Source organism: Pipistrellus hanaki (genome assembly GCF_964339955.1).
Source record: "Pipistrellus hanaki genome assembly, chromosome: 3".
In the NCBI taxonomy this organism is placed as follows: Eukaryota; Metazoa; Chordata; class Mammalia; order Chiroptera; family Vespertilionidae; genus Pipistrellus; species Pipistrellus hanaki.
The window spans coordinates 92,423,290-92,449,362 of record NC_140505.1 but is presented as its reverse complement, the minus strand read 5'-3'; the positions used below and the strand labels follow the sequence as shown (position 1 = coordinate 92,449,362).

Genomic DNA, 26,073 nt, shown 5'->3' with positions numbered 1-26,073 from the left:
TGCTTGGCCTGTAGTGAAGTGAGAAGACTGCCAGCTGATAGTCTTTATTTAATTTTTTCCCCATTAACATTTATCCCTCCTACACCACAACACCCTCCCCCCACCCATAACCTAAATCTTAAAGCCACCCAAAGGCTGTATTCCCTTTCTCTTATCAACTGATATACATGAAAGTATAAATTTCAGATGACACCTTGAACATGGTTCATCCTGGCTCATCTGATAGCAAGGTCTTTCTTGACTGGCTCACCTTAAGCATGAGTGCCAACATCTGCTGTATGCCTTGTGAGCACCCGATCCACACTGAATCGTGGGAACAGGACAGTCACTTGTTATGGGAAAAAGAAGAGCCAGATCAAAGGCACCAACTAAGATTCTCAATTATTTATGTCCCTGAGTTTCCCTAAATAAAACAATAGCAAGATCCACATGAGGAAGTGCTTTCTTCTATCAGAGAAGTGACACTTGAGACTCGGCTATTAATGGGGAAAGTGGATCCTCCATTTAGGAGATACAGGGGTTCTGTGAAAGAAGTGGTGCCCTCCACATGCGTGCCAACAGCACCAGTGTGCCCCACCTCCACCATGTTCTCTCCACCCACCCAAGAATGCCTTTCTAGGCCAGCCTACCACATCAAACACCACAGACAAGGCTTCTCTTCTTCCCAGAAATCAGAGAAAGAGAGGTGGGAGATATAATTACCTCCCAGATCAAGACAAAAGAAATAAAATGAGGCATAAAGGCTTAAACACCACATGATCACTTCACTATTGATCAGTATGATGGAAGGTCAGGCCACGTGTTGTCAGAGCAAAGATAGAGGGCAGTTTGCTGAGAGCACAGCTACTTTCTCAGGTGATGGGAAAGTCAGAAATAAATCCAAAAGAATACAAAAGCAATAACCTTAGTAAGTTGTTAAAAATCTGATCTGAAGGTTGTATTTGACAGGACATCCTCCTTGACAAAAACAGGGTATTAAGCATTAGGAGAGAATGTGGCATGCAGACATATTTGAGTTGGTCACATCTCAAGCACTTGAGGTTATTTTCCTTGGAGTCCCCTCTGTCTGCCCCAAGAGTTTAGGGACTTGCACCAACTTTACTCAGAGCAGTTCATTTTGCATCTGCTTTATAGTCTGGGAGGCCAAGGAAGATTTCATTTTCCATGATTTTGGAAATATTTCTTTCTTTAAAAAATTTTTTTTTAATTGAATTCAGAAAGAAGAAGAGAGGGAGAGAGAGAGAAACATCAATAATGAGAATTATTGATTGGCTGCCTCCTGCACAACCCCTAATGGGGAGCGAACCTTGACCTCTGGTTCATGGATCAACGCTCAACCACTGAGCAACACCAGTCGGACTGGGATCCCTACTTTTTTTAAAACAGAAAAAGGGCAAATGGGACAGCTTGCAGATCATATTAGAATAGCTGGCACAGCTTACTTTTTGACCCTCTTCTCTGCAGCTGGTATGCCTCCTGTGTGAAAGTGACCCAGGCTGTGCATTTACTGTACAAAGATGACCTGTGGGAGTTTCTTCCATTAAGTATGAGGAGAGTTACTTTGTCAGTGGGACACATCTCTGCATATATATATACAAAAGATCTCTCATGAAAAACCTCTGTGAGAAGACCTACCACCACCCCAGAATGTCATACGTACCACCTCACAGTGAATATTTTCAATGTCATATAGCTATGCACACTTGCACACACACACACATATCCCCTAAATTACCAGGGAACATATATCCAAAATCAACAAGTTCCTTTTATCTATATTAAAAGCTTTTATCTATAGTAAAAGGCTGTATTTTGCAGTAATATTTGTTTCTTCCTTTTAACGAGGGTTGACATATTTTCTCTTCCTTGTTCCAAAAGCGCATACTATTCTGCGCTTGGTAATCACAGGAGGACCATATCTGACTGAGAGAGCAGGTTCTCCTAAGCTGCCTATATTTAGCAGCTGGTTCTTCCTGTCCTGTTCTTCAGGAATGCTCCTCCCTCTGTTCTCCAGCAAACTATGCTAGTGAGGACACAGAACCCTACCACCAAGCCCTGAGATTGCCTCTCTACTCTTTAGACTTCAGAGCTTGGACTGAAGAGCTTGGAGTAAAAGTGGGAGGGAATAATTTTTTTAAATTTCAAAGAAAGCAGGAGTGTGACTTTAGAAGAGAAATACTATACGTAAATTGTTATCTATCTAAGTTCAATGCAAAGCTGCTGTGCCACAAGACGGGACTGGCGGCATACCCTCTCCCCTTTGTTCTCTCAGGCAAACCCATGGCTAACGGTGCAATTTTATTTTGCAGCCTATATCCCTGCAGTGAAGGCTGAACCAGCCAAGACAGTCACTCAACCTAAGGAACCAAAGTGGCCCACCAGCAAAACCATGACTCCAATGAGTTGGGCCAGCGTTCTCTTTTTACTTAGCAAGTAAGTCAGAGAAAAGAGATCCTTTTAAGAAAACAGAAAACATTAGGACACATGCCTTACTCTAAACTCCAAGATGTGGCCCTCCTTTCATTAAACCTCACAGTATTATATACAGGCAGGTGTTATAGAATTTGAACTGAACTCTTCAGTGTACTGAAAAGTAGATTGTTAAATCTGATTTTTTATTGACTTGGCATTGTAAAATTTTAAGTATTGAATTTTAAAATGTTAACATGATTTATAACAAGCTTCAGGTACAGAGGGAGGGTGAAATAGATGCAACAGAAGGCATTCCCTCTCTATTTTATTTAAAATCAAGAGTACAGAAAATGGCCGGGACCGGTTTGGCTCAATGGATAGAGCGTCGGCTTGGGGACTGAAGGGCCCCGGGTTCGATTCTGGTCAAGGGCATGTACCTTGGTTGCGGGCATATCCCCAGTAGGGGGTGTGCAAGAGGCAACTGATCGATGACTCTCTCTCATTGATGTTTCTAACTCTCTATCTCTCTCCCTTCCTCTCTGTACAAAAATCAATAAAATATATTAAAAAAAAAAAAAGAGTACAGAAAATGATGGTCCAGCTGGTGAACATAATGATTTTCATCTTCAAAGAGCTTGACATTAATTTTTTAATTCATCCACAGATTCCATGCCTCCCACACAATACATCATGACGTCAATAGCAACAGGTAAAATACAACCTGTCAGTCCTGATACAGGACACTCATGCTAAGGTCTCGGGTGCTCAAGTAAATATACAACAGCTTAACAGGTCCCCAGCTGACCTACCAAATGTTTGTACCACCCATCTTCCCTTCTGCTGCCTGCCATTAAAGAAAAAAACATTTTTACAATTTGGCAAGAACCTTCACCCCTTCCCTATCTAGAGGAAGTGCAAGAGCTTGGGGAAGGACACAAAATTTATTGTGTCCTTTGATACTTTTTCTTATCCTTTTAGCAGGACACTTATATAGTTCAGATTTTGTCTTTCAATAGTCTGTTTTATACATTTATTTGTAGAAGCATAAATACGTAGGATGGGTAGAGATAGAATCAGCGCAGTGCTCCAAGGCAGGGCATAGCAAGGCAGTGTTTTCCCTCCATCAAGCTCCTGCTCCATGCACATCCTCACATGTCCATCAAACACCATTTTGATAGCAGGCACTCCTCCTCCATGAGATGGGTATTCTTGAGAAAACAGACACAGATAGTAACTTTGCTTATGGTCCATCCTGGAAATCTTAAAACAATACAGGGGGAGGAGAGGAGCAGATGTAACATGACTCTTCTTAACTGCTCCCTGCCATGGCACCAAAGGACCAGGACTTAAACAGAACCCACAGCAAACACTGAAACTTTTAGAAGCAAAGGGTCCACTGCCAAAAGATCTGGTGTTAAAACCCTTAAATCTCGCCCTGAGCTCTGGGCAGAAGAGACAGACTTGGGCTTTGCCTCCTCTTTCCTTGCTATTGTAGTTGACCTAACAATAAAACCTCTTTTCATTTCTCAAAGGCCAGTGCAATAGTATTCGCTTCTACACATGTCAAACAGTAAACCCTGGCTCAGTAACATTATGTTACCCAATTTTAGAGATCAGATAAATTAATTAAGGTTAGGAGAGGATAATCAAATCTTCTCAGGACCCACACAGATAGTAAGTGATGGAGCTGGGAAAATTTATCTAAGGGTTGGCTAGCTCCAATGACTATGCCTCTTACATCATACATTGCCTCACTTGGTGAATTAAAATTTATTGTGTCCTTTCATACTTTATCTTGTCCTTTCAGCAGTAAATTTTTATGAGCATGAATGTCACACTTCTCATACAATTCCCTACATGCTCTAACAAATTTTTTAATAAATGGTGAGTCTCAATCTACAAATATCAATTATTGCCTATTCTGTATCAAAGATGGGTCAGGTACTACAATGAGATTAAAATAGAAGAATTTGGTCTGGCCAGTGTTGCTCAGTGGTTGAGTGTCAACCCAGGAACTAAGAGGTCACTGGTTTGATACCCAGTCAGGGCACATGGCTAGGTTACAGGATCTATCCCCAGAAGGGGGCATGCAGGAGGGGTAAGAGTTTCTCTCTCATTGATGTTTCTATCTCTCTATTCCTCTCTCTTCCTCTCTCTCTAAAAATCAATAAAATAAAGAAACATATTTTTAAAAAAAGAAAAATTTGTGAAGGGGTGGAAGAAATAATGAAACAGTTAATCCTATATAATAAGGAGGTAATATGCAAATTGATCATCACTCCAACACAAGATGGCCAGTAAGGCAGAGTAGCTGGGGGCAATCAGGCTGGCAGAGGAGGGCAGTTGGGGGTGGGGACCAGGACTGCAGGGGAGGGCAGTTAGAGGTGACCAGGCTGGCAAGGGAGGGCAGTTAGGGGTGACCAAGCTGGCACAGTAGGGCAGTTGAGGGGGAACCAGGCCTGCAGGGGAAGACAGTTTAGGGGCAAACAGGCCGGCAGGAGAGGGCAGTTAGGGATGACCAAGCCTGCAGGGGAGGGCAGTTAGGGTTGACCCTGCAGGGGAGGACAGTTAGGGGCAATCAGGCCGGCAGGGGAGCAGTCAGGTGTCGATCAGGCTGGCAGGGAGTGGTTAGGGGGTGATCAGGTTGGCAGACAAAAGCAGCGGTAAGGGCAATCAGGCAGGTAGGCAGGTGAGTGGTTGGGAGCCAGCAGTCCTAGATTGTGAGAGGATGTCCAAATGCCCTTGAGAGGTCCCAGATTGGAGAGGGTGCAGGCTGGGCTAAGGAACACAAACACACACACACACACACCAGGCACAAATTTCATGCACCAGGTCTCTAGTTAATAATAAAAGGTGATAAATAAATACAACATGAGACCTATAAGCAAATGCTTCTTCTTGTGCACAAATCACCAAATCACTGTGGTATCCTGTTCTCGTGTGGATTCAGTTTGTCTGGATGGTGCCTGAGAAGCTACATTTCTAACAAGCTCTTAGGCAATGCCCATGCTGATCAACAAGGAGCTAAAGTCAGTCAAAGGGTTGCCTGGCCAGGGTGTTCTAGAAAAGGTAAAGAAGTGAATCAGAAACAAAGCCCTAGAGAACTGAGTAGATAAGAGAAGTTTGGGTGAAGTGTCAGGAAGGAAAAAAATATTTTAGAAAGAGGGGGGAAATTTCAGGCAAAGATGAAACACAAACACATAGATCATTCAGGATATAAAGAGGTGGAGATGTTAACTAGGATGGTCTGAGAAGCCCTAAGGAAAGTGAAAGCAGAACAAAAAAAAAGGGACCCAGCCGGGGTTACTGGGAGCCTCTAAGGCACATGTGTCAAACACAAGGCCCGCGGGCCAAATCCAGCCCGCCAGGCCTTGCAATGTGGCCCGCACCGCGCTGTCATCACTGCTCTCCGCTGTCAGTTTATGACATTGTCAGTTTATGACTGTTCAGTAAACCATTCGGCCCGCGATTTAGGCTGGATTTTAGATTTTGGCCCCTTCTCTGATTGAGTTCGACACCCCTACTAAGGCAAGGGGACAGCATGTGCAAAACAAGATGGGCTTTAGTTTTCATCAGAGTGGGATGGGGGCATTAGGAAACCACTGCAGAAGTTTAAGCAAGAAAAAAGAGACTGCAACCTGGGTTTTAATAGGACTACGTTGGCTGTTATGTTGACAATCTAAGGCTACAAGGGCAGGGGTACAGGAAAGTGGTTTGAAGGTTACTGAAAAAACAAACAAACAAAAAAACAGGGGATGGGTGATAGTGGCATGGACTATAGAAGTATTAATATAGGTTGTAGTCAGATTCTGGATCAAAATATGAAAATGAAATTTAAAAAATTTGTTAATGAATAAAATAGTAGGTGTGAGAGTAAGAGAGGATAATTCAAAGATTTTTGACTTGAAGAACTGAGAAGATAAATGAACAAACTAACAAGAGAACAACTAAGAAACCTCCTTCCTAAATAACCCCATGGACAGTCTCACTGTATAAGAATTGTCAGTCTCTGGGGAAGAGGGCCACCTGGCAGAGGTCTGCTCCTATCTGTACTCAAGATCTGACCATGAGAACACCTATCTCCAGATCAACCTCTCAGCCTCCACTTTACTTCTATACTCTCGACTCCATGATCCTTCCCTAAGGGGATGGGCACATGGCCTCAGACTCATAGGAAATGATCTTGGAGCCCCTTATCAATCCTCTACAGGTCCAAATCAGCTTAAGAGGACTTGTGATAAAGTAAAAGCCCACATTCTCAATACATACACCAACTCCTAGAGTTTGCTACTCACATTTGTGCTACTTGAAGAGGCAATAATATCTCCAACATGGCAAGAGTTGTCCAGACTTGGGGGTGGAGGTGAGAACACAGGAGATAAGAAAGGGAAAGACAAAGGGGCTGAAGGGGTTGCACGCCATACCCACCCCCAGACTGTGCCTACCCTCAGAGAAGTGTGATGCAGTAGTGGATGGCAGCAAGTGTGATATAGGGCTCCTGTTGAGAGGAAAGTCTCTGAGCCCCATGCCACATTTGCTGCCAACAACAACCACATCACACCTATCTATAGCTATTCCTCCCCTTTACCACCCACCATCTTACCTTCCAAAAAGGAGAACGGTCCTTTGCAATACAAGATTCAGCTTTTTACACATATATATATTAATTACTTATTTGAGAGAGGAAGAGAGAGGGAGAGAGAGATACAAACATCAATGAGAGAGAATCATTGCTCGGCTGTCATCTGCACACCCCCTACTGGAGATCAAGCCGGCAACCTGGGCATGTGCCCTTGACCTTTTGTCCACAAGCCAACACTCTAAAACCGGTTAGGGCACAGATTCAACTTTCAAAATGTTTGAGGTTTCTTTTCCTATATCCTGAACATTTAGCCCCAAATAGAAAGTAAGACCTACAGAAAAATAATTCAAAATGGAGTAATGGCAGGAAAATGCTTCTTTTTTAAAAAAACTTTTTAAAAATCTTTATTATTCATATTATTATAATTGTTCCTCTTTTTCCCCCCTCATAGCTCCCTTCCACCTGTTTCCCACCACTCCCCAAGAAATGCCCTCCCCCCTCCCCAAAACTGTCGTCATCAATAGGTGGATGATTTTTGTCCAGTCTCTTTCCACACTCCCCACACCCCTTTCCCCTCAAGGATTGTCAGTCCACTCCCTTTCTATGCCCCTGATTCTATTATATTCACATGTTAATTCTGTTCATCAGATTTTTTTATTCACTTGATTTTTAGATTCACTTGTTGATAGATATGTATTTGTTGTCATAATTTGTATCTTTACCTTTTTCTTCTTCCTCTTCTTAAATAATACCTTTCAGCATCTTACCTAATAAAAAAGTAATATGCAAATTAACCATCACTTTGCTACACCCACCAGCCATTCAGAGCGAGTATGCAAATAAACCCCAACCAAGATGGATACAGTCACAGAGAGCAGGAGGGAGGCTTGGGTTTCCCAGGCAATGGAGAAAGCCAAGCTTTCCGCCTGCCCTTGACAGCCTAGGCCTCCGATCAAGGTTACAAAATTTCAATGATAGAAGGTAAACAAATCCAATCAGAAATGACTACAGTCACGAAGCTGGAAAGAGCAGGAGCTAGGGTTGCCCCCAGCAATGGAAGAAGCAAAGCTTTCAGCACAGCCTGGCCGGCCCAGGCCTCCACTTAAGGCTACAAAGTTTCAATTATAGAAGATACAAAATCCCAAAAGAAATGGCTGCCAGCCACGGAGCAAGCAGGAGGCTTGGCTCTGCTCCAGGCTTCAGTTTCAATTGTAGAAAATAAATAAAACCCAGATACCAGGGCCTCCACTTGGGTTGCCAGGGTGCATGGCTGTCTTACAAACCATCACAGGTCCCTCACTCAGGCCGCCCCACGTCCCAAGGAAACCCCCACCCTGATCCGAGACACCCTTCAGGGCAAACCAGCTGGCCCCCACCTGTACACCAGGCCTCTACCCTATCTAATAAAAGAGTAATATGAAGACTGACCATCACTTCAACACACAATATGTCTGTCCCCATGTGGTCAAAGATCCTGCCCTCATGTGGACACAAGATGGCCATCACAAGATGGCCAGCAGGGGAGGGCAGTTGAGAGGGACCTGGCCTGCAGGAGAGGGCAGTTAGGGGTGGCCAGGCCAGGAGAGGATGGAAGTTGGGGGCAAACAGGTGGGCAGGGGAGCAGTTAGCCATCAATCAGGCTGGCATGGAGTGGTTAGGGAGTGATCAGGCTGGCAGGCAGAAGCGGTTAGGGGCAATCAGGAAGGCAGGTAGGCAAGCAGTAGAGAGCTAGCAGTCCTAGATTGTGAGAGAGATGTCCGATTGCCCAGTGGGATTGGGCTTATATGGGCAGTTGGACATCCCTGAAGGGGTCTCAGATTGGAGAGTGCAGGCTGGACTGAGGGACACCCCACCTCCGCCCCCTTGCATGAATTTTGTGCACTAGGCCCCTAGTTTCATATAATACTGGTATTGTGATGATGAACTCCTTTATTTTTATTTTATTTTTTTATTTTTTATTTTTTATTTTTTTTATTAAATTATTATCTGTGTACATATACCATTATCCCCCCTCCCATTCATGCCCTCCCTCCCTAGAGTTTTGTGACCATTGGTTGTACTTATATGCATGTATAAAAGTCCTTCGGTTGATCTCTTATCTTCCCCAGATCTCCCTACCCTCCCCGCTGTAATTTGACAGTCTGCTTGTTGCTTTACTGTCTCTATATCTATCCTTTGGTTCATGAGTTTATAATGTTCTTTATTATCCATAAATGTGTGAGATCATGTGGTGTTTCTCTTTCATTGACTGGCTTATGATGAACTCCTTTAGCTTTTTCTTGTCTGTGAAGCTCTTTATCTGACCTTCAATTCTGAATGATAGCTTTGCTGGGTAGAGTAATCTTGGTTGTAGGTTCTTGCTGTTCATCACTTTAAATATTTCTTGCCACTCCTGTCTGGCCTGCACAGTTTCTGTTGAAAAACAGGTGACAATCTTATGGGTGTTCCCTTGTAGGTAACTAACTGTTTTTCTCTTGCTGCCTTTAAGATTCTCTCTTTGTCTTTTGTTCTTGGCATTTTAATTATGATGTGTCTTGGTGAGGTCCTCTTTGGATTGCTTTTATTTGGGGTTCTCTGTGTTTTCTGGACTTGTAAGTCTATTTCTTTCACCAGGTGGAGGAAGTTTTCTGTCATTATTTTTTCAAATAGGTTTCAGTATCTTGCTCTCTCTTCTTCTGGCACCCACATAATTCTGATATTGTATGCTTGAAGCTGTCTCAGAGGCTTCTTACACTATCTTCATATTTATGGATTATTTTTTCTTTTTGCTTTTCTGGTTGGGTTTTTTGTTTGTTTGTTGTTGTTGTTTTTGCTTTTCTGTTTTTTGCTTCTTTGTATTTCAAATCTTTGACTTGATTCTTGCGATCCTGAAGTGTGCTGTTGGATCTCTGTATATTGTTCCTTATTTCAGTCAGTATATGCTTAATTTCTAGTTGGTCTTTTTTCATATCCTGAAGGCTCTCACTGAATTTATCTGCCTTTTCTCAAAAATTCTTGAAAAACCTTATAACCGTGGCTTTAAACTCTATATCCAGTAGTTTGCTTTCCTCCATTCCTCTCATTTGTGACCTGTTCCTTTGTCTCCACATTTTGGCTGCTTCCCTGAGTTGATAGAGTGGCTTTGTGTCCTAGGTGTCCTATGTGGCCGAGTGGCTCAGCTTCTCCAGTTATGTGAGGTGGACATTCTTAGTGTACCCCTTTGTGGGCTGTGTGTTCAGTCTTGTTGTAGTTAAGCATTGATTGTTGTTGGTATCACTGGGAGGAATTGACCTGCAGGCCCATTAGCTGTGAGAATCAGCTGTGTCTACGCTGGTAGAACTTCTGTGCTGTAGACACCCTTATGAGACAAGACTTGCTTCCGTAGGGCTTTGGTGCTTATTGGGTCTCCCCTCTGAGTGTGTCCCTTATGGATCTGAGGAGTTGTAATCTGCATGGTCCCACTCTGACCCTTGGGTACACTGGCTTTGGATCTCCAATGCGGTGCGAAATTAGCCTCTGTCTGAGGCCACCCAGCAGGAGCTACAGAGAGATCTGAAGATTCCTCTTCTTTGTTTGGGTTTTGGAAGTGCCCAGATGAGGCCCAACTGTGAAGCAATACAAACTGCTGTGGGGCCTTAAGCCTTCTTTTGGATGTTCTGGGTCTCTCTTAACTCAGCTTCAGTTTGTTAGGTAAGTTTAGAATTCAAAGGACTTGGCCATTCATATACAAAAGTTTCTGTGCTCAGTTTGGATGGGGCGGGATCTCATGGCAGAGCAAATAGCTATGGCTTCCTGTCAGCCCTGCCCTAAGAGCCGCCCCCGTTCTCAGTCTGCCATGGTAATCTAGTAATCGCTGCAAGCACCTCTGAGAGAAACCCACCCTCGAGTACTGCCCACTACCAGACAGTCTATTTTCTCCCCATATGAGTCTGGGTGCCCAGAGTTTTGCCAGAACTGGAGTACAAATAAGTCAGGAGCTTTTGTCTACTTCCTGCTTGACAAAGCCAGCTGTGCACTCAGTTTCCAGCCCTCTTCGCGGGCGAGCCTCCGTACCTCTGCCTTCTGTAGCTCCTGTGAGTCTCAGTGTGCTTTTATCTTTCCTTCTAGTTGTAGAATTTCCACTCAGCCAGCCTTCCTGTGGTTCTAGATGATGTCCATTTTGTCTTTTAGTTGTAGTTTTGAAATTGTTGTGCGAGGTAGCAATTTAGGTGTTTACCTATGCTGCCATCTTAGTTTGTCTCCACAGTCCAGTCAGAAAAATGCTTCTTACTGAATATTTTCTAGGCCTTTGATTCAAATTGTGAATCAAGGGTTTGCTAATTGTTTTTTTCTTGTTGTTTTTTGTTTTAATTAATTTATTTTTAAGTATATATTTTATTGATTTTTCACAGAGAGGAAGGGAGAGGGAGAGTTAGGAACATCGATGAGAAAGGAACATCAATCAGCTGCCTCCTGCACACCCCTCACTGCGTATGTGCCTTCAACCAAGGCACATGCCCTTGACCAGAACTGAACCTGGGACTCTTGAGTCCGCAGGCTGATGCTCCATCCACTGAGCCAAACTGGTTAGGGCTTAATTTATTTTTTAATAACTTCATTGGTGACAGCAGAGAAAGTTTGCAATGACATGCTACAATTTTCTATGTTAGGTAACTACAGTGTATATAGAATACGTAAAAATCTCTAAAATAACATACCTAAGCTCAGAAAATGTATAAACACTGTTTCTGCTCAATACATGACCTATGTTTGTTTGTTTTTAAAATAATTTTAACATGGCATTATCTTCTTTTACTGCCCCCCTCCCCCACCCATAAAAGGCTACAAAGTGCATTCACAGGGTCACTCTTAAGGTAAAGACACTCCACAAATGTACAGTTCATGTGTACTGAAATGAGTACCACCACACTGGAGATTAACTGTATATGTTTTCATATAACAGTACAACAACAACCATAAGCTAAAGTCTCTTAATAGAATTACAGCCAACATCTTCCTAAGGGCCATACATTATAATAACATTTACAGTATTAAAAGGTGCAGCTGAACTCAACAGCAAAATGTAAATGCTATATCCTGAAGGGTTTGCTAATTGTTCACAAAGTGTATGATGACCACTGAATGAGGCAAGCAGAAAAAAAGATAATATGCCACCTGCAAGAAGCTTACAATCTAATCAAGGAAAAAAACTAACCCGGGCACTATAACAAACAAGCAAACATTTTCTAAACTGTATGACCAAGCTGTCAGAGTAGGGATGCTTAGGATTTAATAAGCAGAAAAGAGAGGCCAGGTCCTTTGGGTACAGAAAAGGCATAGAAAGCTAGAGCAAAACTTAGCAGAGCACATGCAGGGGACTGGGAGGAGGGTGAAAGTGGTGCTGTTCAGGCAGGAAAGCTCACTGGAGACATGATTAGGAACATCCAGCCTTCAAGGCACAATGGTCTGTCGGTAGCCAGGAAGGAAGAACTGCAGATAGGTGTATACAGGAGGCCTGGGCAACCCCTTAGACATGAGATGAAGGGGGACCAGATTAGAGCTGTGGCAACAGGAATAGGTATTTTAAAAGGAAAAGTAATTTAACAAACACTGAGCAGCAATTTTGGAAACAGTAGTTTTAGATGCCAGGATAACCAATTTCCAAAGACATTTTGAAGAAGGAAATAATAAAGCAGATTAGATACAGAGGGTATACAAACCAAATATTGACTTTACTTATTATCTGCATCCTGTTCAGGGGTAGGAAGGCTGAAAAATTCTTCTAATCACTGGTTTAACTTTATCCACAACTTTCCTAAACAAGGGATGTTTAAAGGAAGGCTCTGTTAGAAACACATATGGGTGAGATTAAATGACAGCCATCTCTGTTCATTCATTGCAATTATTTTGCTCCTGTCTGTTTTACAGGAGGGAAAGATCTGAAAATTCCTATCTCCCCAAAAAGTAAGGTAAGAAGTTGTTATCTCATTATATGCCCACTTCTCTGTTCCTTACCCTAACATGGCCATGTGATGGGAAAATGGGTGGGGCTTGAAGAATACCTCTGACACCCCTTGGCACTAAGGAAGATTTTTCACTCATCTGAGACCACTTCTAACCTCAAGTACTCTATATCCTCAGGAGTCCCCACAAACCTGACAAGTCAGGCTCCAATGAAGACAATGGTCACAGGCACTGAAGGAACTATCTCCCTCCCTTGCTGGCCATCTTGTGGCGACCATCTTGTGTCCACATGGGGGCAGCCATCTTGTGCGTTGGAGTGACAGTCAATTTGCATAGTACTCTTTTATTAGATAGGATAATACATGACAAAATCTGAGCCCCTCACAGATTTTTTTTTTTTTTTGCTTTAAAAAAAATTTTTTTTAATATATCAAAAGGCCTGCTTTAGTGACATGCTAGTCCCCCAGAAAATAACCCAATACCCCCTTTGTCAGTAACATACATGCTCAAGTTGACCAGCCAACTCATATTTCTCAACCCTGTGCATACGTGTCTTTCTAAACTAAAGCCATGGGGCTCGGGTGTCTGCTGTTATTTGCTCCTGTTAGCCAACCTGTGTCCCGAAGGGCAGGCAGGGCACTGAGAAACCCTCACATGGTAGTGAAGGTTTAATGGCCCCTAACAGCCAACTTTTCAACACTCCTCAAAAGGAGAGCCTTATTTCTAACAAGACTTCTCGCCTCAAATCTGGCTCCCGGTGACCAGAATGGTTTTTCTCCTTTAGAAAAAGCACACGTATCTGCACACCCATATATATATAATTTTTTTGTTTTTGCATTTAAATATAAAAATACTACTCTGATTTGTGTTGCAAACGGGAGGACCAAGCAATGAGAACTTGTTCTTTGAAGGTAGGGCTACTAACCCATCCCATCCCTTTATGCTGGGCTTGCCTTCCAGTGAGGGCCCTCAGCCCCAGGCCAGGGAAGCAGGTCCCTGTGAAGGAAGGGGTCACAGTTGGCAAGTTAAGAGGGCTTCCTGCCTGCTGCCCCCCAACTTTCCTAATTATCACGTTCATTAGGAAGCTGCTTATCAACTTTTATGGAACTTCCCAACCAAAGGGAGTATCTAACCAAGTCCCAGAGCAAGCCCAGCACTCCTATCCCCTTCAGCTACCTCAAAGAAGAAAAAGGTCCTCCCCCTCCCTTCACAAATACTATGCTCACTGTCCAGATAGCTACGCCCGTTGGACAAACACCTGATTAAGTGAAGCAGTGGTTATGTTTCCCCACTCCCCCCTCCCCACTAACACACTAGAAAGCTTCAGTGATAGGGGAAAAAAAGGATGTGTGTGTGTAAGAGACTAAGAACTTGACCACTCTAACCCGGCCAAAGAAAGCAAGAGATATTAACGGGGCACGGGGAATAAAAAAGGACCTTGATATTCTGCCCTTTTGAGTTACATGTTATGACAACGGAGGGGCGAGAGTGGGAGCGGGATGGAGAAGTAGTTAGAAGGAGCTAGATGGCTGCGAGTCTAGTCCGCTTAGTTCTTGTACTGGAAGGGCTCTTCGCCAGTTTCGTTGAGAAGACACGTGCGGATGAGGGCTTCCGTCACCGCGAAGGGGTCACAGTTGGCAGAGGGGCGCCGGTCTTCAAAGTACCGCTTCTTCTCCTGGCCCACAGCCCGGGGAATGCGGATGCTGGCGCTGCGGTTGGCCACGCCGGTGGAGAAGTCATTGATGTTGGAGGTTTCGTGGAATCCGGTGAGGCGCCGGGCATTGTCCCGGCCCCCCTTGGGGTCGTAGGCTCGGATGTGGTACTGGTGCCGCTTGCTCAGCCTCTCGATGGACTCCTCAATGTACTTCAGACCGTTCTCCTCTCGCATGGCCTTGGTGCTGAAGTTGGTGTGGCAGCCTGCGCCATTCCAGTTCCCGGGAATGGGCTTGGGGTCAAAGGTTGCTATCACTCCAAAGTCTTCACACACTCGGTGCAAGATGAAACGGGCCACCCAGAGATGATCTCCCATTTCGATACCTTCGCAGGGTCCTATTTGGAATTCCCACTGGGCGGGCATGACCTCGGCATTTGTCCCTCCGATCTTGATGCCAGCGTACAAGCAGGCCCGGTAGTGAGCCTCCACAATATCCCTGCCGTAGGCTCTGTCTGCTCCCACGCCGCAGTAGTATGGACCTTGGGGTCCAGGGAAGCCGTTGGAAGGCCAACCAAAGGGGTGTCCATCTGTGCCCATGAGAGTATATTCCTGCTCCATTCCAAACCAGGGGTGCTGATTGCTCACCATGTCCATTATCCGTTTGCAGGTATATCTTAAATTGGTCTCTGCGGGTTTGTGGTTGTACTTGAAGACTTCACAGAATATCAGCTTGTTGGGGTCCTTGCGGAAAGGGTCCCGAAACATGGCAACAGGAATGAGATACATGTCACTGTTGGAGCCTTCCGACTGCATAGTACTGGAGCCATCAAAATTCCACTCGGGCAACTCGTCTATACTCTTGGGCTCACTGTCCAGGGTCCGGGTCTTGCATCGCAATCCTTCCCCAGTTCCGTCAATCCAGATATACATAGCTAGGACTTTATCCCCCTGAGGCAGGGACATGTACATCTGCTTGATGCCTTTGTTCAACTGGGAACTCGCCGAGGTGGACATGGTGGAAGTTGTTCTGGGGTGCGAGCAGGCAGCGGGGGCAGGGGGCCGGGCGGGCAGGCCGTGAGAGCGAGGTGCAGAGAGGAGAAGAGAGGACGCGGGGAGTGCTGCTCAGACACTGGGCTCTTCTCCCATCCTCGGCTCTCCCCTCACAGATTTTTTAAAAATGCAATGACAATAACAAGCAAGGTACTAATAGAGAAACTAACTTCTAGTCTTTCCCAAAGGAAGATGGAGGTCTGATTTATCTAACCCTGAATTTTAGGGCTTTATAAATGGAGTATTCAACATGGTATTACTACTGGAGTTGGGATTCTGTATTCTAACAAGAAGGCAGAGAGGAGCCAGTCATTACCCCAAAACTTAGCCCCTCCTCCTTAGCATTAGTGCAAAATCCAAGAGACAAAGCTGGAAGAGGGCCAACTTGAGGCTACCGTTCTTTCACTCTGTGTTCTGCAGGACATAGTCCTTCCTCCAACAGGCTGTCTTCCATCACATCCTTCTGACTACATTTTTATCTTGTATCGCAGAGGCCAAATATGCACAGCCTAATCTTTTGGTCTTTTACAAAGTAACTGCTAACTGAGGATACTCTCCACATGGGACACACTGCCAATGCCAGAAGCCTCAAATGATGAGGTTTTACTTCTGTTTGATCATCAGCAAGTATGGCTAATGTGTGTTTGGGTTTTGTTCACCGTCTCTGCACACGGCACACATACTGCCAACTGTGTGTGTGTGTGTGTGTGTGTGTGTGTGTGTGTGAGACACACACACACACACACACACACACACACACACAGAGACAGAGAGAAAGGGATTAACTCTACCAGACTTTGACCCAATGGGAGATAAAGCCTTAAAACCAAACTCATGCACCTCTGCCAGGTGTCACCTACCTCAGCACTGTCATAATCTACACTAGAATCCTACTGACAACAAGGTTCTGTGGGTAGGAAATTTGGTCCACAACTAAATTGTCTCATTAAAGACCTACAGCAATTTAAAAGCAGCTGGTATGATCCAGTCCTCAGAAAACAACTCTCACTTCATCTACAAAAGACAAAGTCCAATGATTGAGTTTTGTTTAAAAGGAAAAAAAAAAAAAAAAGGAATTGCTCCAAACAGATAAATTTAAGACTCAGACACAACTGCTGGGGAAGAACAGAGGTTGGGGGTTTTTAGAAGGAGTGGCCACAAGACACTGGCCTTGGCTGCTGAATATAGTTGCACCACTGAAGCTAATCGTGGATGGTCTAGGCCTGGGGTTAGGAAAAGAAAACATTTCTAAACAGAAATGCTATAGTAGCTAAAAAGGCATAGAGCAGACAGAACTCACAGTGGGGACCTCAGGTCACTCAGTCTCAGGGCAGATCCAGAAGGGCTGACCTTGGCCCATGCAGGCAGGTGGCTCCAGCTCACAGAAGTAAGAAGTCTTTGGACAGAGACAGAAAACTGTGGCTGAAGGAAATCCAGGCATTCTTCTCTTTTCCCTCCATCCCCTTTTTACTTAAAAAAGAAATATTTCTGTAAGATAAGTTGTGTTGCAAGAGTCTTCTATCAGAAAACAATGACTTTTTATAAGGATTTCAGTAATACCTGTAATCTCAAAAAGATCATGAAATTGATCATTTGGATATTTAAGAGAAGTAACAAAGGTATGTCATTTCTACACTGCGATCAAAGGCAGTTTCTTACCATGTATTTGGAAGACTTTTTTCCCTTGGTCTCCTACCTTAAAAGAAAATACCAACTCATCCCAATTACTACACCCTGGGGGAGCTGGAGAAGAAAAGTGAGACTGCCCTAATAAGAGAAGGTTGGGCAGAGAGATCTAATTCATTGAGATAAAAAATTAAATGCCAAGAAGGATACTGGCAGGGTCATCCAGATAACTGTATATGATATCACTATTGTGATAGTGAGGAGGGGACACCCTTATCTCCCAACCTGGGAGATAAGGCTGTGGGTACCTATCTGCCTATGGGTAGAAGAGAGACCACTAGGTCCTGGCTTAAAAAGAGGTGATTATAGGTCTTTTTAAAACACAAGACCCCGGAAGTCTTCCTGGATGCTGTTCAATCATCACAACTGAAAATACTCACCCCAAAAGGGTTGATGTCCTAGATATCCTGTCTCCCTTTGGGCCAGGGATTTATGTGAATAACTGAAATGACAGGCCCAGGGCAAAGAATAACTTTTATGGTTTTTGTTATTCTTTTTAAATATGGAACACTTGGGAGAAACCAAGATGACAGCATAGGTAAAAACCTGAAATTGCTGCCTCACACAACAACTTCAAAACTACAACTAAAAGACAAAATGGACATCATCCAGAACCACATGAAGACTGGCTAACTGAAAATTCTACAACTAGAAGGGAAGAGAAAAGCACACTGAGACTCACAGAAGCTGTAGAAGTAAAGTGAGAGATACAGAGCCGTGTGTGCGGAAAGGGCTGGCAACTGAGTATGCAGCTGTCTTTTTCCAGTGGGAGGAAGACAAAAGCTCCTGACTGCTCTGAACTCCAGTTCCGGGCAAGATCTGGGGACTCAGACTCATATGGGGAGAAAATAGACTGGCAGTGGGCAGAACTCGAGGGCAGCTTTCTCTCAGAGGTGCTTGCAGTGAGTACCTCAGGACACTAAAACCTAGGGGCCTCTTAGGGCAAGGATGATGGGAAGCCATTGCTATTTGCTCGGCCCTGAGACTCCACCCCATCCAAACTGTGCACAGAGGCTTTTGCATATGAATGGCCAGGTCCTTTGAAATCTAAACTTACCTAACAAACTGAAGCTGAGTTAGAGAGATCCAGAACTTCCAAAAGAAGGCCCAAGGCCTGACAGCAGCTTGCACTGCTTCATAGCTGGCCCTCATATGGATATCTCCAAAACCCAAACAAAGAAGAGGAATCTTCAGATCTCTCTGTAGCTCCTGATGGGTGGACTTAGGCAGAGGCTAAATTAGCACCTCCTTGGAGATCTAAAAGCCAGTGTACTCAAGGGTCAGAGTGAGACCATGCAGATTACGACTCCTCAGATCCATAAGGGACACACTCAGAGGGGAGACCCGATAAGCACCAAAGCCCCACAGAAGCAAGTCTTGTCTCATAAGGGTGTCTACAGCACAGAAGTTCTACCAGCGTAGACACAGCTGATTCCCACAGCTAATGGGCCTGCAGGTCAATTCCTCCCAATGATACCAACAACAATCAATGCTTAACTTCAACAAGACTGAACACACAGCCCACAAAGGGGTACACTAAGAATTTCCACCTCACATAACTGGAGAAGCTGAGCCACTCGGCCACATAGGACACCTAGGACACAAAGCCACTCTATCAACTCAGGGAAGCAGCCAAAATGTGGAGACAAAGGAACAGGTCACAAATGAGAGGAATGGAGGAAAGCAAACTACTGGATATAGAGTTTAAAGCCACGGTTATAAGGTTTTTCAAGAATTTTTGAGAAAAGGCAGATAAATTCAGTGAGAGCCTTCAGGATATGAAAAAGGATTAACTAGAAATTAAGCATACACTGACTGAAATAAAGAACAATATACAGAGATCTAACAGCAGACTAGAGGACCACAAGAATCAAATCAAAGATTTGAAATACAAAGGAGCAAAAAACACCCCACTGAAAAAGCAAAAAGAAAAAATAATCCATAATTATGAAGATAGTGTAAAAAGCCTCTGGGACAACTTCAAGCATACCAACATCAGAATTATGGGGTGCTAGGGATGCCAGAAGAAGAGAGAGCAAGATACTGAAAACCTATTGAAATAATAACTGAAAACTTCCCCCATCTGGTGAAAGAAATAGACTTACAAGTCCAGGAAACACAGAGAACCCCAAACAAAAGCAATCCAAAGAGAACCACACCAAGACACATCATAATTAAAATGCCAAGGGCAAAAGACAAAGAGAGAATCTTAAAAGCAGCAAGAGAAAAACAGCTAGTTACCTACAAGGGAACACCCATAAGATTGTCACCTGTTTTTCAACAGAAACTATGCAGGCCAGATGGGAGTGGCAAGAAATATTCAAAGTGATGAATAGCAAGAACCTATAACCAAGATTACTCTACCCAGCAAAGTTTCATTCAGAATTGAAGGGCAGATAAAGAATTTCACAGACAAGAAAAAGCTAAAAGGAGTTCATCACCACCAAACCAGTATTACATAAATTGCTGAAAGACATTCTTTAAGAAGAGGAAGAAGTAAAGACAAAAATTATGAACAACAAATACATATCTATCAACAAGTGAATAAAAAAATCAAGTGAATAAAAAATCTGATGAACAGAATAAACTGGTGAATATAATAGAATAAGGGGCATAGAAAGGGAGTGGACTGACAATTCTCGAGGGGAAAGGAGTATGGGGGGTGTGGAAAGAGACTGGGACAAAAATCTAACACCTATGGATGAGTAAAGTGGGGGGAGGTTTAAGGGCAAAGGGTTGGGTGGGAACTGGGTGGAGGGGAGCTATGAGGGGGGGAAAAAGATGAACAATAGTAATAATCTGAACAATAAAGATTTATTTTTTTTAAAGTGCAAAAAAAAAAAAAAAAAAAGGAACACTTCACAAGTTTGGGAGTCATCCTTTTGCAAGGGCCAGTCTAATCTTCTCTGTATCATTCCAATCTATGTATATAAAAGTCTAAGCAACAGTTGCAACCGAAACAATGGAACTGACAATCAATCAGGCTGTGTGAGGCAACCAGGCCAGGAGGGGTGTTAGTTAGGGGCAACCAACAGCAGGCTGTGTGGGGCAATCAGGATGGCAGAAGGGGGCAGCTGGGGGCAACTAGGTCGGTGTGTGTGTGTGTGTGGGGGGGGGGGGGTAGGGGGGTTGGAAGCAACCAGGCCAGCAGGCAGAGGCAATTAGGTGTGATCAGGCTGGGGGGGGGGGGGTGGTGGTGGTGGTGGTGGTGGTGGTGGTGGTGGTGGTGGAATTAGGGGCAATTAGGCAGGCAGGCAGGTGGGCAGTTAGGAGCCAGCGGTTCAGGATTGTGAGAGGGGTGTCCAACTGTTGGTTTCAGCCCTATCCAATTGGGCCTAAACCAACAGTCGAACATCCCTGAGGGGTCCTGGATTGGAGAGGGTGAAAGCTGGGCTGAGGGGACCCTCCCCCACCCCATTCACTGGCCTCCAGTTTTAGTATGTATGCTGCCGAAGTAAGCACTGATTGTTTTGTATTTTAATCCTCACCTGAGGATATGTTTTTATCAATTTTTAGAGAGAGCAAGCGAGTGAGAGAAACATAGACCAGTTGCTGTCCATAGGCTCCTTGACCATGGATCAAACCTGAGTATGTACCCTGACTAGGAATTGAATCCAAAACCTTTTGGTGTACAGGACCATGCTCCAACCAACTGAGCCACCTGGCCAGGGACAAAATGACATTCTTGTTACTCTGGCTCACAAGATACAGATAGATAAGACAAAGCCCAGTTCCTGAGAGATGTGTAACTAAGATTAGGTCTACTGAACAACTACATACCTGACCATAAGCATGGCCCTCAGTGATGCTCATAGAAGCACCTTGCATGATTGTTATGAGGATTAAATTCTGCCATTTATTTATTTATTTATTTATTTATTTATTTATTTATATTTATCTTATCTAATAAAAGAATAATATGCAAAATGACCATACCTCTGCTACACTCACAAGCCATGCCCACCAGCCACACCCACCATTCAATCAGAGACAGTATGCAAATTAACCCCAATCAAGATGGCTGCAGCCACAGAAAGCAGAAGGGAGGCTTGGGTTTCCCAGGCAATGGAAGAAGCCAAGCTTTCCACCTGCCCTAGCCGGCCTAAGCCTCCACTTCAGGCCACAAAGTTTCAATTATAGAAGGTAAACAAATCCAAACAGAAATGGAGGCAGCCACATAGCAAGCAGAGACTTGGCTCCGCTCCAGGCTACAAAGTTTCGAATGTAGAAGGTAAATAAACTCCAGATATCAGGGCCTCTGCTTGGGTCGCCAGGGGGTATGGCCGGCCTGCGAACCACCACAGGCTCATCGCCCAGGCCACCCCACTCCCCAAGGGAACCCCCACCCTGATCCGGGATACCCTTAAGGGCAAACCAGCTGGCTCTCACCCATGCACCAGGCCTCTATCCTATCTAATAAAAGATTAATAAGCAGATTGACCATCACTCCAACACACAAGATCAAGATAGCTGCCCCCATGTGGTCAAAGATCCTGCCCCCATGTCGACACAAGATGACCACTACAAGATGGCCAGCAGGGGAGGGCAGTTGGGAGGGACCAGGCCTGCAAGGGAGGGCAGTTGGAGGTGATCAACCCTCCAGGGGAGGACAGTTAGGGGTAACCAGGCTGGCAGAGGAGGGAAGTTGGGGTCAAACAGGCTGGGAGGGGAGTTGTTACGGGGTGATCAGGCTGGCAGGCAGAAGCAGTTAGGGGCAATCTGGAAGGCAGGCAGGAGAGCAGTTGGGAATCAGCAGTCCTGGATTATGAGAGGGATCCCTGATTGGAGAGGGTGCAGGCTAGTTGAGGGACACCACCACCCCTCCCTCACCCTCCCACTCCCCCTGTGCATGAATTTTGTGCACCAGGCCTCTAGTCTATACATATAAAAGCCAAGCAACAGGAACATGGAGTGACCAGAACAGCTGGAATGACCGGTCACTATAACGCACACTGAGGTGGCCAACTGACCCGATTGGGCCCCATTCGCCCCCCAACCTCCCATGGCCCTCCCCCAACCACCGGCCCTACCTCTGATCGGCCACCTCCACCCTGATCAGAGGTGGGTCAACCAGCCAACCTCTCACATCCTCTCCCCAAACTGGCCTGGCTCAATCGGCCCCCATTGGGGCAGGCCGGCCTGACCCCACCTGAGCATGAATTTGTGCAATGGGCCTCTAATGTTTATATATATATGTACTCCCCTGCAGGCCTGGTCCCCCCACAACTACCCTCCCTGCAGGCCTGATCACCCTGCAACTACCCACCCCTGCAGGCCTGATCACCACAACTGCATCTTCTGTTGGCCCAGTCACTCCTAACTGCCCTCCCTGCTGGCCTGATCACCTACAACTGCCCTCCCCTGGAGGCCTGGGCCCCCCCAACTGTCCTCCTCTGCAAGCCTGCCCCCCAACTGCCCTTCCCTGCAGTCCTGGTACCCTCCAACTGCCCTCCCCTGTTGATCTGGTCTCCTCCAACTGCCTTCCTCTGCTGGCCCATTCACCCCTAAATGCCCTTTCAGCTTGCCTGATCGCCCACACCGCCCTCCCCTGCAGGTCTGGTCCCCCCGAACTGCATTCCCCTGCAGTCCTGGTCTCTCCCAACTGCCCTCCTCTGCTGGCCTGGTCACCCCTAGCTGCCCACAACTGCCTTCCCCTGCTGGCCATCTTGTGGTGGCCATCTTGTGTCCACTTGGAGGCAACCATCTTTGACCATATGGGAGTGCCATCTTGTATCTTGGAGTGATGGTCAACTTGTATATTACTCTATTATTAGGTAGGATATACACACACTACAAGGCCTAACACAGGAGATAATAAGATAATAAATGGGAATAGTATTGTATTTATTTCTTTTCATACTTTGTTTTACTAAAAATACTGCTGCCCAATTTGATCATGTACTTCATTTACAAGAGCTGGGTGGCTGTGAAAAAATGACCAGATGATCCGCCTTCACCGGTCTCGTTGTCATTACCACTGGCCCTGGCGGTTTTCATAAAATTTTTTATGTGGGCCAGTTATAATTCTTATATCTTATATGCTTCAAAGCAGCAACCTGCTTCAAAAAAGCCAGTTTATTTCACCAGATATATTCAGAAACTGTGCCTGCAACTTATTGGTAGAAACAGGACATCAGCCCACCATCACCAACAAAAGGAACCCTGTCCTCAATGGATGACCCCAGCCAATCATTTTCCAGAGATTCCTCCTGAGACATCATCTAATCTTATCTGTGTTATGTGCATGGAAAAGCACTCCAGGTACAACAAGCAAAATCCTGGAGTGTCTTACAAAGACAATCCAAGAAAGAAGGTGAAGAGCAACATCTGGTGCTCACTTTGCAAGAAGTACCTCTGTGTGAAACAAGGCTCATCCTGCTGGGTGGATTGGCACAGAAAGGTGGAATATTGGGCTAGATGAAAGGTAGACCTATTTTCTACAATGTCTCCAAGTTCCATCTTATTCTAACCACTTGTTTGCATGTAACTACCGTGTTTCTCCAAAAATAAGACCTACTTACAGGTTTCCTTCTGAGTGAAATTTAAGGCATCCCCCCCCTGAAAATAAGGCCCCCGGTACAACATTGTTTAGGTTGGAAGATACTCAAGTTATTAAGCGAGCACTTGTATTCAAGTCCTTTATTAATGATGCTGACTTCTCTAAATACAATCTTTCCAAAATGATTGCTATGGATGAAACTGCAGTGTTTATGGGCCAATCATCTCAAACAACAATTGAACAGCGGGGTGCCTCCTTAAGTGTACATTCCCTCCACTGCTTACGAAAGTGCAGGTGTTTCCTGTATTTTGGCAATTTGTCTGGATGACACTAAAATCCCACCTTTAATCATTTCTAAGGGCAAGAAGGAAAAGATTGAACGTGTTTTGGGCGTTTCTATTCTTGAAACTGAAAAAGCCTGGGCCACACAAGCAGTTATAAGGAAGTGGGTCGATTTAATGCTGACACTTGTTATGCGAGGGAGCCAAAGAGGTCTGCTAGCCTGGGATGCAGCCAGCTCTCACCGTGCTAAAGACATGAAGACATTTCTTCATGAAAGAAAAATAGATCAGATAATGATTCCCGCAGGAATGACGGCCTATCTCCAGACTCTTGATATTGCAATAAGCAAGCCATTCAAAGACAATTTGCGCATGGAAATTAATGACTACATTGAAAATAGAATGGAGAGAAATCAGTGTGGAAACTTTGTGAAACCTAAACTGCAAGAAGTTGTGACTTGGGTGAAGAATTCATGGGAGAAAATCACTGACAATTGCATTGCAAATGCACTGTGAGCAGGCTACCTTGACAAGAAGTACTCATTTAAAGACAGTGCTATTGCTAAACATGAGAGATTTGGTCCACTGATTCTGAAAGAAATGGAGTCACAAGAAGTTCACCAGGAAATTCAGGAATTAAATTGTTATGATGATGTTTCAGAAGATGATGCCATGATTGTCATTGAATAAATGAGTAAATTCTTGATACTGTAGGATTCACAGTTTGTCTGGTTTGTGTTGACAACTACCGTACTACCGTACCATATACAGGTAATAAATTTCCTTTATTTTCATTTAACAATAAATGTGTACCGTATTCTTCTTCATGGAAAAATAAGACATCTCCTGAAAATAAGACCTAGCGCATCTTTGGGAGAAAAAATTAATATAAGATACTGTCTTATTTTCGGGAAAACAGGGTAACATTTTTCTATATAATGTTGATTTTTTTTTCTCTTTAATGCTCAGGAGCCCAGGTATAGGGTACAGTTAGGAGGGACAGAGACTTGGAAGGAGTTGGTCCCATATCCACATGTGGGGGATAAAAACTGGGAGGGATACCTTGTCTATGGAGGTTCCCACTGAGGAGCAAGGGTCCCCGTCCCACACCAGACACCCAAGCTCAGGGTTCCACTCAACTTCTAGCTGTAAAAACCAGTGGGAATTGAGGCTAAGGAAGGCTGAGGCTGCTGGAGTCCCAGGCAGTTCCTCTTAAAGAGCCTGCACATGGACTTACTAAGACTTATACACTTTGAGCACAAGCACAGGGAAGGCAGCTTAAAGGAACCAGAGACATATGGGAAGAACTAAATTGTTTAGCATCAAGGCGAAAGCTAGAGGAGCAGCTTTTTCCCAGACAGAAGTGCTGGCAGAAGCCATTGTTCCTTTAATGAGCCCTGCCCCACAGAACCAGCAGACGGGCACCTTATTTGAGACTCCATCAACTTGGCTCACACTGTTTATCACACTGATAATTCCCTGAGACCCTGCCCCACCTCACTTTTAGGCTACCCAACCAGTCTTCACTGGCTTTACCATAGGAATGGCCTGTCTTGGCTCATGCTTCAGATTTTCCTAGTATCTCTCAATTAAAAGGTACTCGGCATGCCCAGTACCTCTCACTAAATGGCCTCAGGTCCAGCATTAGCAAACCTACAGCCAGCAAAAATACTCAAAACAGCATCCTGCCTTGGTTCATAGCTTAGCCTCATCTGAGCACCTCTAAGCCCAGTACAAGAAGCAGCCATCTGCAGATTATTTTGTAGCTTATGCCTGGTGGCCCAGGGCAGAACACAGGTAGTAGCTGACCTTGACCTATACCTCCCAGAAGGCCCTAAAACTAGTGCACTCAATGGACAGCTTCAGATCATGTCAAAGCACCACCACCCAGCCACCTCCATAGGCAACATATTCAAGGGCAAACTCAGTGAGTACCAGAGCCCTACTAAAGTCAGTCCTGCTCTGTCCAGTGGGTCTCCACTCAGCT

General features: G+C 44.7%; 2 protein-coding genes across 8 annotated transcripts in view; both read right to left on the bottom strand.

Moving 5' to 3' along the window:
* Positions 1-26,073, bottom strand: part of MICAL3 (microtubule associated monooxygenase, calponin and LIM domain containing 3) — a 250,954-nt gene that overhangs the window by 201,018 nt on the left and 23,863 nt on the right. The window lies entirely within an intron of this gene.
* On the bottom strand, positions 13,717-15,718 carry LOC311619062 (glutamine synthetase-like). The gene has a single exon (XM_084876986.1). The coding sequence runs from the start codon at positions 15,582-15,584 to the stop codon at positions 14,463-14,465; it is 1,122 nt and encodes a 373-aa protein (XP_084733112.1). The 5' UTR covers positions 15,585-15,718; the 3' UTR covers positions 13,717-14,462.

Excerpts from the sequence above, each read along its gene's own strand:
- LOC311619062 (XM_084876986.1), bottom strand. The coding sequence starts at position 15,584 with ATGTCCACCTCGGCGAGTTCCCAGTTGAACAAAGGCATCAAGCAGATG.